Source organism: Lissotriton helveticus, chromosome 8 (genome assembly GCF_964261635.1).
Source record: "Lissotriton helveticus chromosome 8, aLisHel1.1, whole genome shotgun sequence".
In the NCBI taxonomy this organism is placed as follows: domain Eukaryota; kingdom Metazoa; phylum Chordata; class Amphibia; order Caudata; family Salamandridae; genus Lissotriton; species Lissotriton helveticus.
In genome coordinates, this window is record NC_136069.1 from 619,070,920 (window position 1) to 619,085,466 (window position 14,547).

The 14,547-nt window shown below is 42.5% G+C and overlaps 1 protein-coding gene across 5 annotated transcripts in view; it reads right to left on the reverse strand.

Annotated features, from left to right (window-relative positions):
• MYCBP2 (MYC binding protein 2) overlaps positions 1 to 14,547 on the reverse strand; it is a 1,909,483-nt gene that overhangs the window by 1,664,996 nt on the left and 229,940 nt on the right. For all 5 annotated transcript variants that reach the window (XM_078657470.1, XM_078657469.1, XM_078657471.1 and 2 more), the window contains exons 5-8: positions 14,185 to 14,381; positions 10,123 to 10,365; positions 1,131 to 1,202; positions 942 to 1,038 (exon numbers count right to left, since the gene is read on the reverse strand). In XM_078657470.1, coding sequence (XP_078513596.1) covers positions 942 to 1,038; positions 1,131 to 1,202; positions 10,123 to 10,365; positions 14,185 to 14,381 — 609 coding nt within the window. The remainder of the gene's footprint in view (positions 1 to 941; positions 1,039 to 1,130; positions 1,203 to 10,122; positions 10,366 to 14,184; positions 14,382 to 14,547) is intronic.

Sequence of the window (14,547 nt, forward strand, 5' to 3'; positions counted from 1 at the left end):
GGGGAGGGAACGGGAAAAAACGTAACTCCGCCCAGGGAAAAAATCTCGGGAACGCCCCCGAATCTGGTCCGGCCTTGACGGACAGATCCGGCACCCAATGGCTAGCGTCCATTTATGGAGCTAGCCAATGAGAGCCGGGGGACGTTCCCGAACTCCTTATTGTCAACATAGGATTTCACCTGCGCCGAAAAGCTGCGCAGGGCGCAGCCTTCGGCAGGCGAAACCCAAAAATACAAGTATGTAACATGTGGAGAGAGGCACATGGCTTAACACCCTCTGCCACCCGTTTCGCTTTCATGAGGTTGGAATGTTCGAGATCAAAATGAGCATTAGACTGTGCAAGGGTGCCTGCGTAATCTTGTTTTGACCAGAGTTGAAAATGTACCTCATTTTCCACAACATTGAATTTCAAACACAATGAAACATTTCACAACTGATTGACCACACTCCGATGTGTAAATACTGTCAGAACACGGCCTTAGTTAACTATCCCTTTTCAACTGCTGGATTTTAGTTTTTCAAAACCATGTAGCTACCAGGGTAGACCATAGCCACTCAGTGTATGATAATGGCTCATAATTTAATTGCTGCTTTTACAGTCTACTGCTGATAAGGCATTATATAAGCTTCCTTTATATGCCTTGGTGGATTATGGCTGTGATCACAGATACCTAGCATAGATGGACGCAATCCAATTTAGATCCATTACACTGGGAGTTGCCAGAAATTGTTTTATTTCCTGTCAGCACCACTAGAGGTCAAACGAGAATGCATATTTTAAAATGTTTTTGTTTATGTCAGCATTGTGCATTAGAACTGATCAGATTTCTCTTTATTCACTCGTTTTATTATGATCTTCAACAACCACAGCATGCCAGAATCGCACCTTCAATGACAATATTGACATATTCCACACTGATTGAATATTTGAAGTCACAAACCTGGAAAGGTGACGATTCCCTCTTGCTCCAGGGTCTCTGGGTTTATTCTTAAGGCTGTCGTACTGTGATTGTTCACATCTCTGTATAGCAAGTAACCCTACCAAATAAGTGAGAAGAGAATTAGAAACTACTGCAAACCTGACCTGCAATAAGGAAAGGAGATCGCAACATGCGTTTATCTTTGCATACCTGAGCATATCCCAGCCAAGATTTCTTGTCTTTTCTGCTTTTGATGCGGGATGTAGAATTGTATATATGACCCTAAAAAGTATAAGAAATGTAATGAGACTGGTAGTGTCATTGATACTTTTGCTATTTTAAAGTGGTTGCCTGTGGCGGTACTGAAAAGATCAACCAATGCCTTTCAATACAATGATACAGTGTCCAATCATCAATCCCTGCCCCAGACTTAAAATATAAGATATAGCACAACTTCAATTCTCACAAGTTTCTTCCACTTTACAAATCTCAAAGGAATATCCGCTGCACTACGGCAGACTGAAAGTGTTTACACAAAAGTAGGATCATGCAAAAAAAAGGTCCTTTGCCTGTACATTTTAAGATTTTGTGACAAGGTTTAATCAATGAAATCCAGTAAACCTGAAAAGATATGGACATCTATCAATACAGTCTGATAGGAGATCAAAGTGAGGCTGGCTAAAGGGAGCCAAGGAAATAATTAGTTGTGGATATTTTGACCATCAAGTCATTCCAATAACATGAAGGAGAAATCATTCAGTTTGTTAAAACAGCATAAATCAGAATTAAATGCAGGGGATTGTGCAAGTATTAGGGTGGTAGTTGTGTTATTTAAACATGTCAAAAGCATAGCTGAGGTTATGACCCGTGATGGGGCAGATGACTTCTACTATGGTTGCAATCATTGTGATGCTAAAGACTAGAATCAATCAGTCCTCCCTCCAAATACACAAAATGGAGAGTGAGTTTGCTCCATCATAACCCCTAGTTTATTTTGCAAGATACTGAGGATGAAAATGCAACTTTTGGGTGTAGGCTGCTTACATCAACAAGGTTAGAGAGAAGAATATGGAAGTACATTTAACAAGCATTGGCAAAGTTAATAAGTTAAACCTAAACAAGAGCTTTTGGCATTGCCAATGTGTTTTAGTCATATTATACACCAGTGTGGCTGCTGTTCAGCATGGCTAAAAGTTAGTGATGTAGAGGAGAGCTGCATGCAGTTTCGTAGAGTGGAATGGTGAAGAGTAGAGTGTTGTAGAGTGGAATGGCAAAGTGTAGAGTGCAGAGGAGTGGCAGAGAGTGTTATGTATTTGAGTGGCATGCACAAGAGTGGCATAGAATAGAGTGGAACTGTGTAGAGTACCGTGGCATAGAGTGTTGCAGAGCTCGGTGCCATTGAGTGCCATGACTTTGAATTCAGCGCCATACAATGCAGCATCGTAGATTAGAGTGGTTCATATTAGAGTGGAGAGGCGTGGCACTGAATGGAGTGGCGCAAAGTGCAGTGATGTAGTTGGCAATGGGGAAGGGTAGAGTCGAATGGCATAGAATACAGAGGCATAGAGTGGTGCAGAGGACAAGTGCCAGAGAATGCAGTGGCGTTGAGTGGAGTAAGGTAGCCTGGAGAGGTGTGGCACAGTGGCATGGCGCAGAGTGGATGGTTTCAAAGTAGAGTGAAGTGGCATTGAATGGAGAGGTGCAGGGTGGAGTGCAATTGCGTAGAGTAGCAGAGTGTAATGGAGTAAAGTGGTTTGGAGTGCAGTGGCATTGAGTGCAATGGTGCAGAGTAGATTAGAGTTGCGTACAGTGCATTGGCATAGAGTGCAGGGGCACAGAATTGAGTGCTCCAGAGTAAAGTGCATTTGCGTAGAGTGTATTGACAAAGGGCAGTGTTGCATAGTGGCATAGAGTAAATTAGCGTAGAGTGGAGTTGCGCAGTGTAGATTGGTGTGGCCTACCCTGGAATGGCAAAGAGTGCAGTGACAGAGTGGTTAAGAGTGCATTGCGTGTAGTGCATTGCGTAGAGTGCATTCATAGAGTGCAGTGGCGTAGAGTGCAGTGACAGAGTGGTTAAGAGTGCATTGCGTGTAGTGCATTGCGTAGAGTGCATTGCGTAGAGTGCAGTGGCGTAGAGTAGAGTGCAGTGGCGTAGAGTAGAGTGCAGTGGCGTAGAGTAGAGTGCAGTGGCGTAGAGTAGAGTGCAGTGGCGTAGAGTAGAGTGCAGTGGCGTAGAGTAGAGTGCAGTGGCGTAGAGTAGAGTGCAGTGGCGTAGAGTAGAGTGCAGTGGCGTAGAGTAGAGTGCAGTGGCGTAGAGTAGAGTGCAGTGGCGTAGAGTAGAGTGCAGTGGCGTAGAGTGCAGTGGCGTAGAGTAGAGTGCAGTGGCGTAGAGTAGAGTGCAGTGGCGTAGAGTAGAGTGCAGTGGCGTAGAGTAGAGTGCAGTGGCGTAGAGTAGAGTGCAGTGGCGTAGAGTAGAGTGCAGTGGCGTAGAGTAGAGTGCAGTGGCGTAGAGTAGAGTGCAGTGGCGTAGAGTAGAGTGCAGTGGCGTAGAGTAGAGTGCAGTGGCGTAGAGTAGAGTGCAGTGGCGTAGAGTAGAGTGCAGTGGCGTAGAGTAGAGTGCAGTGGCGTAGAGTAGAGTGCAGTGGCGTAGAGTAGAGTGCAGTGGATTAGAGTGCAGTGGAGTAGAGTGCAGTGGAGTAGAGTGCAGTGGAGTAGAGTGCAGTGGAGTAGAGTGCAGTGGAGTAGAGTGCAGTGGAGTAGAGTGCAGTGGAGTAGAGTGCAGTGGAGTAGAGTAGAATGCAGTTGAGTAGAGTAGAGTGCAGTGGAGTAGAGTAGAGTACAGTGGAGTAGAGTAGAATGCAGTTGAGTAGAGTAGAGTGCAGTGGAGTAGAGTGCAGTGGCGTAGAGTGCAGTGGCGTAGAGTGCAGTGGAGTAGAGTGCAGTGGAGTAGAGTGCAGTGGAGTAGAGTGCAGTGGAGTAGAGTGCAGTGGAGTAGAGTGCAGTGGAGTAGAGTGCAGTGGAGTAGAGTAGAGTGCAGTGGAGTAGAGTAGAATGCAGTTGAGTAGAGTAGAGTGCAGTGGAGTAGAGTAGAGTGCAGTGGAGTAGAGTGCAGTGGAGTAGAGTGCAGTAGAGTAGAGTGCAGTGGAGTAGAGTAGAGTGCAGTTGAGTAGAGTAGAGTGCAGTGGAGTAGAGTGCAGTGGAGTAGAGTGCAGCGGAGTAGAGTGCAGCGGAGTAGAGTAGAATGCAGTTGAGTGGAGTAGAGTGCAGTGGAGTAGAGTGCAGCGGAGTAGAGTGCAGCGGAGTAGAGTGCAGCGGAGTAGAGTGCAGCGGAGTAGAGTGCAGCGGAGTAGAGTGCAGCGGAGTAGAGTGCAGCGGAGTAGAGTGCAGCGGAGTAGAGTGCAGCGGAGTAGAGTGCAGCGGAGTAGAGTGCAGCGGAGTAGAGTGCAGCGGAGTAGAGTGCAGCGGAGTAGAGTGCAGCGGAGTAGAGTGCAGCGGAGTAGAGTGCAGCGGAGTAGAGTGCAGCGGAGTAGAGTGCAGCGGAGTAGAGTGCAGCGGAGTAGAGTGCAGCGGAGTAGAGTGCAGCGGAGTAGAGTGCAGCGGAGTAGAGTGCAGCGGAGTAGAGTGCAGCGGAGTAGAGTGCAGCGGAGTAGAGTGCAGTGGTGTAGAGTGCAGTGGTGTAGAGCTGGGCAGAGTGGAGTATGCATGGTATGATGGTGCACTGCCATTACAGACAACACATTTTCAATTGAAATGACCATTACATTTGCACAGACATACCGTTTTACTAATAAACCTATACAGTGCACAAACGAAAATTGCATCACTGAGTGTAATGATTTGTTTTGATCATATTAAAGCATGTTTCCAACACACTTCATAAATAACAAAAAACGTGCTTCATTTGTGTTTCTAATTCTGATATATTCCGAAATACTTACACGGTTCATTAAAATGTTGTGCTAGAAAAAAATCCTCTTTCCTACCCGCTCCATCCCCCCCCTCCCGATATCCAGCACGATTTTCACATAAATCCTCTCACTTTGAAGTCAGAGAAAGAAAAGTAAACAAGAGCCCTTGGAAGACCACGCCTGACATTTGACCCCAGTCTTTGAAATCACAGTAAATGTGACAAGATAAGCACAATATTTAAAGGCCTGTTCACAGAGAGGGAGTTCATGGAAGAAAACGGTAAATAAGGTTTAGGCAACGGGAGGGAAGAACTGGACCAGAAGAGCCTAAAAAAATAAAGCCAGCAAATAGAAAGCCAGAAAATGTGAGTTACAAACCACAAAGCCAATGGTAAACAACAGGCATAATGCATTCCAAGGACAACTTTCTGAAGCCCCCCCCCCCCCCAAGATGTCTACAGCACATCAGACAGCTGTGCCGTCTGGTAGGCTGTCCCTTAAAAATTGCTTTTCTTTACCAAGCAGTTCTTCCAAGTACTAAGCTAAATAATTTTGAGGGAAAAAGCATGCACAGCAGAAATATGGTTAGAGAGGAAGGTTCAAAGGATGAGACTGGTGCAAAGGCAGAACGTACAATAGCAGAGACAGCAGACTAGGAAGCAATCATTAGCAAGTGGGTGTGAAACATCACACAAGAAAAAACTAATTAAAGGTCATACACAATGAAACATGGTAAAGTATTTTTTAGAAGTGGATCGTCTTAATTCAATAATGATTAATAGGATTTTTTTTCATACAGGAAAGACCAAAAACATGTTAAACAATATCCGGTTACTTCCATTAGGGGCTGCTCAGGTATGCACAGGGACAATGACATAATGTTGTCTCAAACACTGGGAGTGCTACAAAAGTTGAATAACTGTAATCAGGAATTTAAGGGTACACATTTCTGGCTAATCCATACTTGCAAAACAAACTTACGGTAAGCAAAAGTAAAAGTCAGAGGTTTTGCTAGCACCTATATAGTACCAGATAAGAATATGTGAAAGATATCCAAAAGAAGACAGACATCATTCTCCTCGGAAATCCCTCCCCGTCTGCTCTTGCACCCGTCTGGCCACCATGTCTTGGCGCTCCTCCTGCCCCCAAGTCCCAGATAAAGAGCCTCGGGATCTGGCTTGACACCGCCCTTGATTTCTCGGTCCAGGCTACTAAGACTGCCGCCACTTGCTTTGGACTAATGAGGATGCTCCGGCAGGTGCTCCCTTTGCTCCCTTTCCAGGCGAGGAGGACCATGGTCCAGGCCCTGATTCTCTCTCGCCTGGATTATGGGAATGCTCTCTACCTAGGAGCACCGGCTTCGGTACTGCAGAGGCTTCAGGTCACACAAAACGGTGCGGCCCGCCTACTGTTCAATCTCTCCCGTCGGCAGTCGGCGAGGAAGGCTCTGAAAGACCTCCACTGGCTCCCAATGGCTGCCAGAGTGCAGTTTAAAGCTTTGTGCATTATGCACAAATCCTTTCACCGTGTAGGCCCAGCGATTCTGCACCCTTTGGTCACGCCTTATGTCCCAGCACGCCCCCTTCGGTCTGGTACCTTGCAGCTGGCCACCTCCTCTAAAATTAACAAAGCCCGTTGGGGTGGCCGCTCTTTTTCCCATTCGGCGACCAGAATTTGGAATGCCCTCCCCTTTGCCATCCGAGGAAATAGCAACCTCCTCTCGTTCAGAAAGGCCTTGAAAACGCATTTGTTTGCTAAATCCTGCTGATCTGCCCCGAGCCTGCGCTAAACCATTTTATCTTCAAGCGCTGCGAGGCCCTAGGGCAGTTATGCGCTATACAAATGCAATTTTTCATTTCATTTCATTTATTCAGACGCAATTGTTTCAACAGGTTCTAGGTGAATAGCAACATTAATAAGGGTTTTACATGCATTTTGCTATATGAGCATACTAGGCAAACATCCAAGTGTTGAACACTGGTACAATTATTAACCAAATAAACTTTGTTTCCGTTTAGTACTGCAATTTGCTTAAAAACAGCTTTCAAAACATCCACAGTACAGCTTATTACAGTTGTGTTCCCACTATAAAAACTAAATTTCAGCATCTGAAGACAGGTGGGATCCCTTTATGGACTAATACATGGTTTATCTATCTTAGTCTTATTTCTCTCATAACAGGACAGTGGCATAACAGATATAAATATAATATCAAGTGATAAAATCATACAGCTGGTTTCTTCAACCTTGTGATATTTTCAATCTTGTCTCAATCCCTAGGTTGAGAAAAGAAGAAAGCACACGCAAATTATGTTCTCTCTGCATAGTTTGCTAAATGAATTTACCACATACTTTTGTTTCGTTATCATACTATAGGAATCAAGTCAGATGTGTGAATTTCTAGTGTTGAACATACTGGGTGTAATATGATGCATGACGGTAATAACACTGTCTATTTCATTTTCAATATTAATGTTTTTTCGGCGGACTAGCAACCCAGAACTCAAGAGTGAAGACATCAAGAGCTTGATCATAGTAGTGAGTTCAAGGATTAGTCAATCTTGATACTGGCCCGTGCCCTTTTGACAACAGGTCTGGGCAACCAATGAGGCACTTTCTTTTTTGTGTGTTTTTTTTATAAAAGCTCAACCAACCTGCTTTTAATGTATTTTATGACGTCTCTGAATTTTAGGCAATGCGGTCAAGCCTTCAATTTCTTACAACTGTCTGATGAGGAGTCCTGGTTTAACGTTGCGAGCCGCTGTGCGGTCACATAGCACTAGGCACTTTGTAACATGTTTTATTCCTTCGATCTGTTTTCTTTGTACATGTTTAAGCTTTTATTACTGTGCCGCATTCTCATGCGAGATTTGTGTTATGTCAATTGCATATGCACTGAAATGATTATGTAAGCACCGCTTGTTTATATTGCATTTGTAAACTTCTTTGGCTGCTTTGGCACTCGAATAAAGTTATTCTGATTCTAAATTGACTAATCCTTGAACTCACTACTTAGATCAAGCTCTTGATGTCTTGACTCTTGAGATCTGAAAGCCCAACAGGAAACAAAGTAGAAACTTGATTGCGTCTTCTCTAAAGCAGAAAAGTAGACATTGTTCCCATTAACCGTGTATACTAAACAAATAATTAGTTGGTGATCTATCAGGGCACTGATGCAGATAAGCTGAAAGTGGGATTTAGCATTTCCGTATTTATCCTATGGATAGGGTTTGGACAAATACTGACCTTTGCACGTGCTTTCTATTTAAATTACCGCTCAAAGCAGACTTAAGGAAGGCATTGGGCTTTACCTGACATCGCTACAACAATGCCAATTCGACCGAAGGCTGCAATATAAAAGTGCCCAACACATGTATGATGCCCTGCTTAATTACAATGTAATGTATAGGTTGTTTTCATGAATGCAACGGATAAAGAGAAAATTAATAAAGTGTGTTAAAAAAAAGGAAGGCATTTGGTTAGCCCAATCTCTTGGAAAGTTTTCTTTACATAGGCTTACCACAGGATGGGGAGATATTGGTCACATGAAGACAGTCCCTAATCATCTCTCTTATAAGAGACACCACCGCAGTTCTCCAGATAGACAGCCAAAGCAGTGAAGGGCGTACTCTGTTACGACCATTTACATAATTTAGACCCAATTCGTGTGACAAATAAAATGGGAGGAGGATAAAGGAAGGGACAGGACTTTTCTGTAAAAGCAGTTTACCTCCGCCTGCATAGCTTCAGATCTCAGCCCCATAAGTTGCCACAGGGACACATTAGGTGGTATATATCTGTAGTAGTGGAAAAAATGCCCTCACCCCAGGTGGCTGTGGGAGGCTGATAAGCAAACCAACTGCCCTAGATAACTTCATCCTACAGTGGGGGATATGTGTTGCCCATAAACCAGCTGTATCAAAAGTAACCCTTACATAAGAGAACATGCTTTGGCTTTGAAATCGGTTTGCGCTGATTGCAAGACTTAGAAGCTGGGTACACTTAGGGCTGCACGCCATAATTTATAATTTAAAAAATTAGTTTGCAAGTCAAGAGCAGCCATGAACTGTACACATGAGTGCACCAACAGACACCCCACGACCAACCTAGATATCATTAGAGACTTCACCATTTGGGCCAATGCACAGTGCAGTGAGGCAACACTGGTCACTGTCTAAATCCACCCCAATTGTGACAAGTTGAGGGGACGGACTTGCAGGCTGCATGGCAACTGCTGCCCTGGACGAAGGAGACTGTCTGCCACCATGGACCCACAAGGACACTGCGCTCATTTTGTTTAAATGTATCTATTATTCCTCATCAGAAAACGGTACCCCATGCCAAATAATCGAAGCCAAACCATCAGGTAACTTTTTTTTGTGTTACTTATTTCCAAATCTATACCTGCTTTGCACATTCTCTCTGGCATGAATTACTTATTCAGATTAATCCATAAGCTGACATACACTGTAAAAATGTTGGTTTCATGCTCGTGTCTCTCACCACTCACTTTGACAGGAACTCTGCCATTAAGTCTTCTAAAAATTAAATATAGGTTAGATAAAATATGGTTATAATTTAATTGGTATGGTGGTTGATTCCATTAGAGTTCATGAAAACAGGGTCCCCCAGAAAATTAGTCACTAAAACCAAACCTGGTGTTCAAAAAGTTAGTTATTGTAAAAAATATTAGGTTGTGAGTAGCAAAGCAAACAACAGAGGTATAAAAATGAAGGGACCAAGCAAAATTAAAACTATCCTTAACACTGCATTCTCTTTTACAAAGCACTGGACCACAACATTATCTCAGGATACATCATTTTACATTGAATCGCTCAGAGCCCTTTAAGAATCACTAGCAAGAGAAAAATGTATGCAGGAAGGTATCTGTGACTTAAGGGTGGAACTCGTACAACAACTAAAAAAAGACAGGACTTCAGCAAATTCAGAAAGGACCTACAACCCTGATCTGGCAGGCACTCTAACGTTATAGCACATAAAAAAAATCTATCCGCCTACTATGAAGCCTATAATGACTGACTACCGTTTGATTTTATGTACTTTAATGCCCCGGTTAAAAAAAAATACATTTTTTATTTTGATCTATCAAACTGTAATATCATCATTACTTTGCTCTTGCTATCTGTATGTACCTATCCTGCAACTATTCCATATGTGCCTCTCCCAACACAATGTACTGCAGTATTATTTAGAGAAAAGGAGTGGTTACATAAAATACATTTAATCAAGAATGTTCAACACAACCATCAGAACTAAAATGAAATATACATTACCCTCACGGTGCCACTGTAGCCAGACCCAATTTTGTATAGGCCATCTTTGCATAGGAGATAGAGAAAGAAACCATCACTCTGGAGTAGGCACTGGTCATCTTCCTCAACAGGGATATCTTTTAACGCCCACTTCTGCATTAAGGCTGCTTTCTTTATTCCATTGCTAAACCAGTCCTGAATCTGGATTTTGCCCACCAACACTGCCTGTACACTCCTCTGTAGAGAATTCAAAATAATTGGCACCTGCAAGACAAATGAAGTCGTTTTATTCAGGGAAATATGGAGAGCTTTTCCTTTTAAAAACAGAATGCCTGTGTAAGAACCAGATTGCAAATGTTAAAAACAAGCATTGAGAAAATATTCTGACGAAATCAACAAAATACAAAAATGTGTTTAAAAAAGCAAGGTGTGTATTTAATGTTATGTTTCTGTAAATGTGCATGTGAACAAACCATAGGGGAGTAAACCTTGTTTAAGTAATATGCTTCCTATTTCATCTTAAGTGTGGAATGGGTGACGATCAGCAGGAGAACCAGTAGCCAGTCACCTGCTACAGCAAATGCAGAACTCCGACAACTGTCCTAAATTATTTAATGAATGTAGAAAAACCAGTGAACAAATATCAACTGAACGGACTGTGCACGGATCACTGCCAACCAAGACCGTGGTTTTGGCTTGTATTGGGGTTAACATGTCCTACAGTACAATAAATACCGAAATGTACACAAAAATGGTCATACACCTAGAAGAGAGCCTGAAAAGGTAACCTTCACAAAAGACAATAATAAATGTACAAGTAAAATTTGTAAAGGTACTACAATGAAGAGATCTTCGTTTGAAGTTGAAGAAATATTATCATGGAAATGGTTGATAATACTTTATTATCAAGCTGTTGGGTACTAAAGTGCAGAACTATATCCTGTATCCTACTGCCTGACCAAAAAGCCTTCCAAATTGAAGTAAGGCTCTCTTACAACTGCCTATACAATCAACTACAGACATAAAGGTAACAATTGTATCTCTGAATATTCTAAGAAGCATTTCAAACAGGACAGCATCAGGCTAGTTCAAGTTAGACATCTTGCTTGCATTAAAATGTTACTAAAGAAAACCCGGATATAAAGCATGGGATTAAAATGTAACACTATATAAACTGAGCAGTTAGGAGGAAATGGAGTTAGCAAAAGGACAAAAATAGGAACATGGATAATTAGAGGGGTAGATATGTGTAAAGAAAAGAGTGAGGAAATGGGGGTGGGGGGAGGAAAAGTCATGTACCAAGAGAAAATAGATGAGGATGCATGGTACAGATCGAGGTGCACAATAGATCATTTCAGGGTGTCAGCCAATTCAGGTAGAAAATAAATAGAAAGGTTTTTAGTTAGTAGATTTAGTTTAGTAGTTGCAGCTGCCGAGAAGAATTGTGAATAAGCAATTTTCATGTTTGCAGATTCCAGTCCCAGGGTGTTTTTGCTCCTTCATGGTTTCCTTCTGAGATTTTTATGATGGATCATAGGTTGTGTGGCTGTGCAGAGTGAATGGTTTTGAAAGTTATACATGTCAATTTTACTTTATTCTGGCCTCTGTAATCTGCTATTACTGGTAGGTGTTCTCATATAGAGGCAGAACTTAATTTGTGGTAGGAAATGCATAAGGCATTGAATGATACTTGTGAGTCATGTATTCTTTACAATCCATTGTTATGGCACTAATTGTTAAAAGTGCATCTATTTTGCAGCAATACAATTTATGTTGCCGGCTTTCTTGCCTTTTTTATTACTGCGATACATCTTTGTGGTAAAATCGAGTATGGAACTCAAAGACTTGAGGAACAATACAGCTAAATTCAAGGTCTCGGATTCCTGGTGATACATTTTTCGAGTTGCCATTGTCAACAGACGATAAAGCGCTAGAAGCAAACACGTTTGGTTGTGACTTGACCAGGAGGTGGCAATACCTTGGTTGTCAAGCCACTGGGTGTGCTATTAGTATCAGTGTGATGAGTGAGACACGGCACCTGGCGATTACCTGCCAATGTCAGGTGCTCTACAGGTCTAGGCCCTACTAGTGTTTAGTATTCTGGAGTAAAATCACTTCCAAAGACTGAGCATTCCCTTGTAAATTCTGGCCATTTTGAAAGCACAGTATTGTCTGAATTTGTTGTTAACACTCCTACAGTCCAACACTGAATTGCGGAGTCTGGTAATAAGATAGGGAATAAAACGATACCCCCTTTCCACCAAGAAAACAGCTACCTGTGAGCAATGCTCCCATTGCAGTCTTGTTGGCCTTTTTAATTTCCTCACGAGTCATCTACTATGTCCACCAAGGAGATGTTGACCTGTTAAAGTTGTATTAAAGGTAGTTGATTGGACCTAAACTCAGATAAGTGGCGTCATGCACACCTATGTAACACTGTACCAGTGCAGAGTTGTTTGCCTTTTGTGTCTGCCAAATACAATGACAAATGTATCCAATGACCTTCCATTCCTGGATAATTGTTTAAACTCTTTTGTTGCATTCCTCAATGCAGTGTTTCGTGATTTACTCCTCTCATTCCTAATGTCCACAGAAATTGGGTAGGACACTGAAAATAGCTATATGCACTGTGTAGCAGCTCTCTCAGCGATTTTGCTCACCGCAGCCAACATTTGCTGTTTCTGTGGAGAGGAAGGTCTTTGCATGTCTGATTATTAGATCTCCATCTTGCTTCAGTTTTTCAGTGAGTAATCTGCCCCCACATGATACTAACTTACAATGGATGGTATGTGTATTTTTCCTCCAATTCCAGGAATTACTGGCTTGGAGGAAGATGGACATTTAAATACCTACTTTCCCTGGTAAAATGCTTGGCAGCATTGGGAGAAATAGACTCTTCCATTGCAGCGGGTTTAAAGTTTCTTTCAGGAAAAGACATTACTTTTGTTTCTCCTTCAGCTGTACACAATGTTTATCTACTGCTCTTGATCACTGCACAGCATACTAACCAGCTTAAATAATGTTCTATGTATTAATCTAGTTAATAGTGGAGAATCGTTCCCAACACCCTGCGGCTGAGTAGATAAATCCTCACATGCTGTTTAATCATTATCTTATCTCTAATCCAGTGTGGGCGCAACAGACCTGTCTGGATCATTGCCACTGTTTTGTTCTTCACAAGGTTTCTTACTAACAGTTTGAGGGTATTTTGAATTCACATAATCTAAATTCTCTTTTGCAACAGTGTAGTCGTTTTGGCTTCAAAACTTCACTTCTGTCTCTTTGTCACTGCATGACTTGGAGACCTTTTCAAAGTCGAGGTGATACTGTGATCAAAAGCTAACAGTCCTTGCAGGCCTCGGAGTTGTGGTCCTGCTCCAAGCACCACAAATAAACCAAGTGTGGGTCTTTCACAGACATCTGCCTGTGACAGGCACCACAGGGTCTAAAACCCATTGGTTTCTTGGGGGACATCCCTCATTCACCAGGAGAAAGGATTCCTGAAATATCTTAGACAAAACAACAACAAAAACTTAGTCAAAAAGTGACTGGGAGTAGCTCCTAACAGATCTGCGCTGACTGGCAGAGAAAGAAAAGAACTGATGTTAGCACACTGGGGTGGCAGGCCAATATAGGCACAGTGCATGTCACATCCAGTGTGAATGACACCACCAACATACCCGCACAGGTACTGCTCAATAATTACCGGATCCAGGTTGACACCTATGGATAATTCTAAGGTAAGGTATATGTGACTATAAGTCTCAGATAAGAATATATAGATATCTCGCTCAAAATAAACTGAACAAATTAATGGAGGCATGCAAAAGCCATTTTGGTTCCAATACTCAAAACTAAAATCGAAATATAAAGTGTAAATCAGATGGACCTTTCCCTTTTAAATACGAACACCAAGATCCTAGCAAAAACGATAGCTGTTCAGCTACATAGATACATGCCTGGATTTGTCACGGCGAAGCAAGCAGGCAATTTTTTGTGAACCATTTTACATACACACGTCACACTGTGTAATCTTTAATAAAATATTTTAAGCAAATAAACAAAGCACAAGTCAATATATACCTGAATGTTTTGGCATGCATGGCTGCCGTTGTTGGTGAGAATTGCAGAGATGGCCTGTAGCGTCCTTCCGGTCTCTCCCCAGCTCACAACCAGACTGAAGAGGCAAGCGCAGGATAGTGCAGTCAGGGACTGTCCAGTACTGTCATTCATTCCCGTACATCTAACAGTGATTTCCAAAAGAAGTTGGAAGAGCGATTCTGTGAAGAAAACACATTGAAATTACACCGGTGCGACCGTACTATTCGGTCACCTCAGCAACAGTGTTAGAAAAGGATGCCTAGGTATTCAGTCAGTAGTCTTTGTTCTCTGTTCAATGTCTACTAAGGTATGACAGCGATATATAATACGATTTCTAACTTTGTC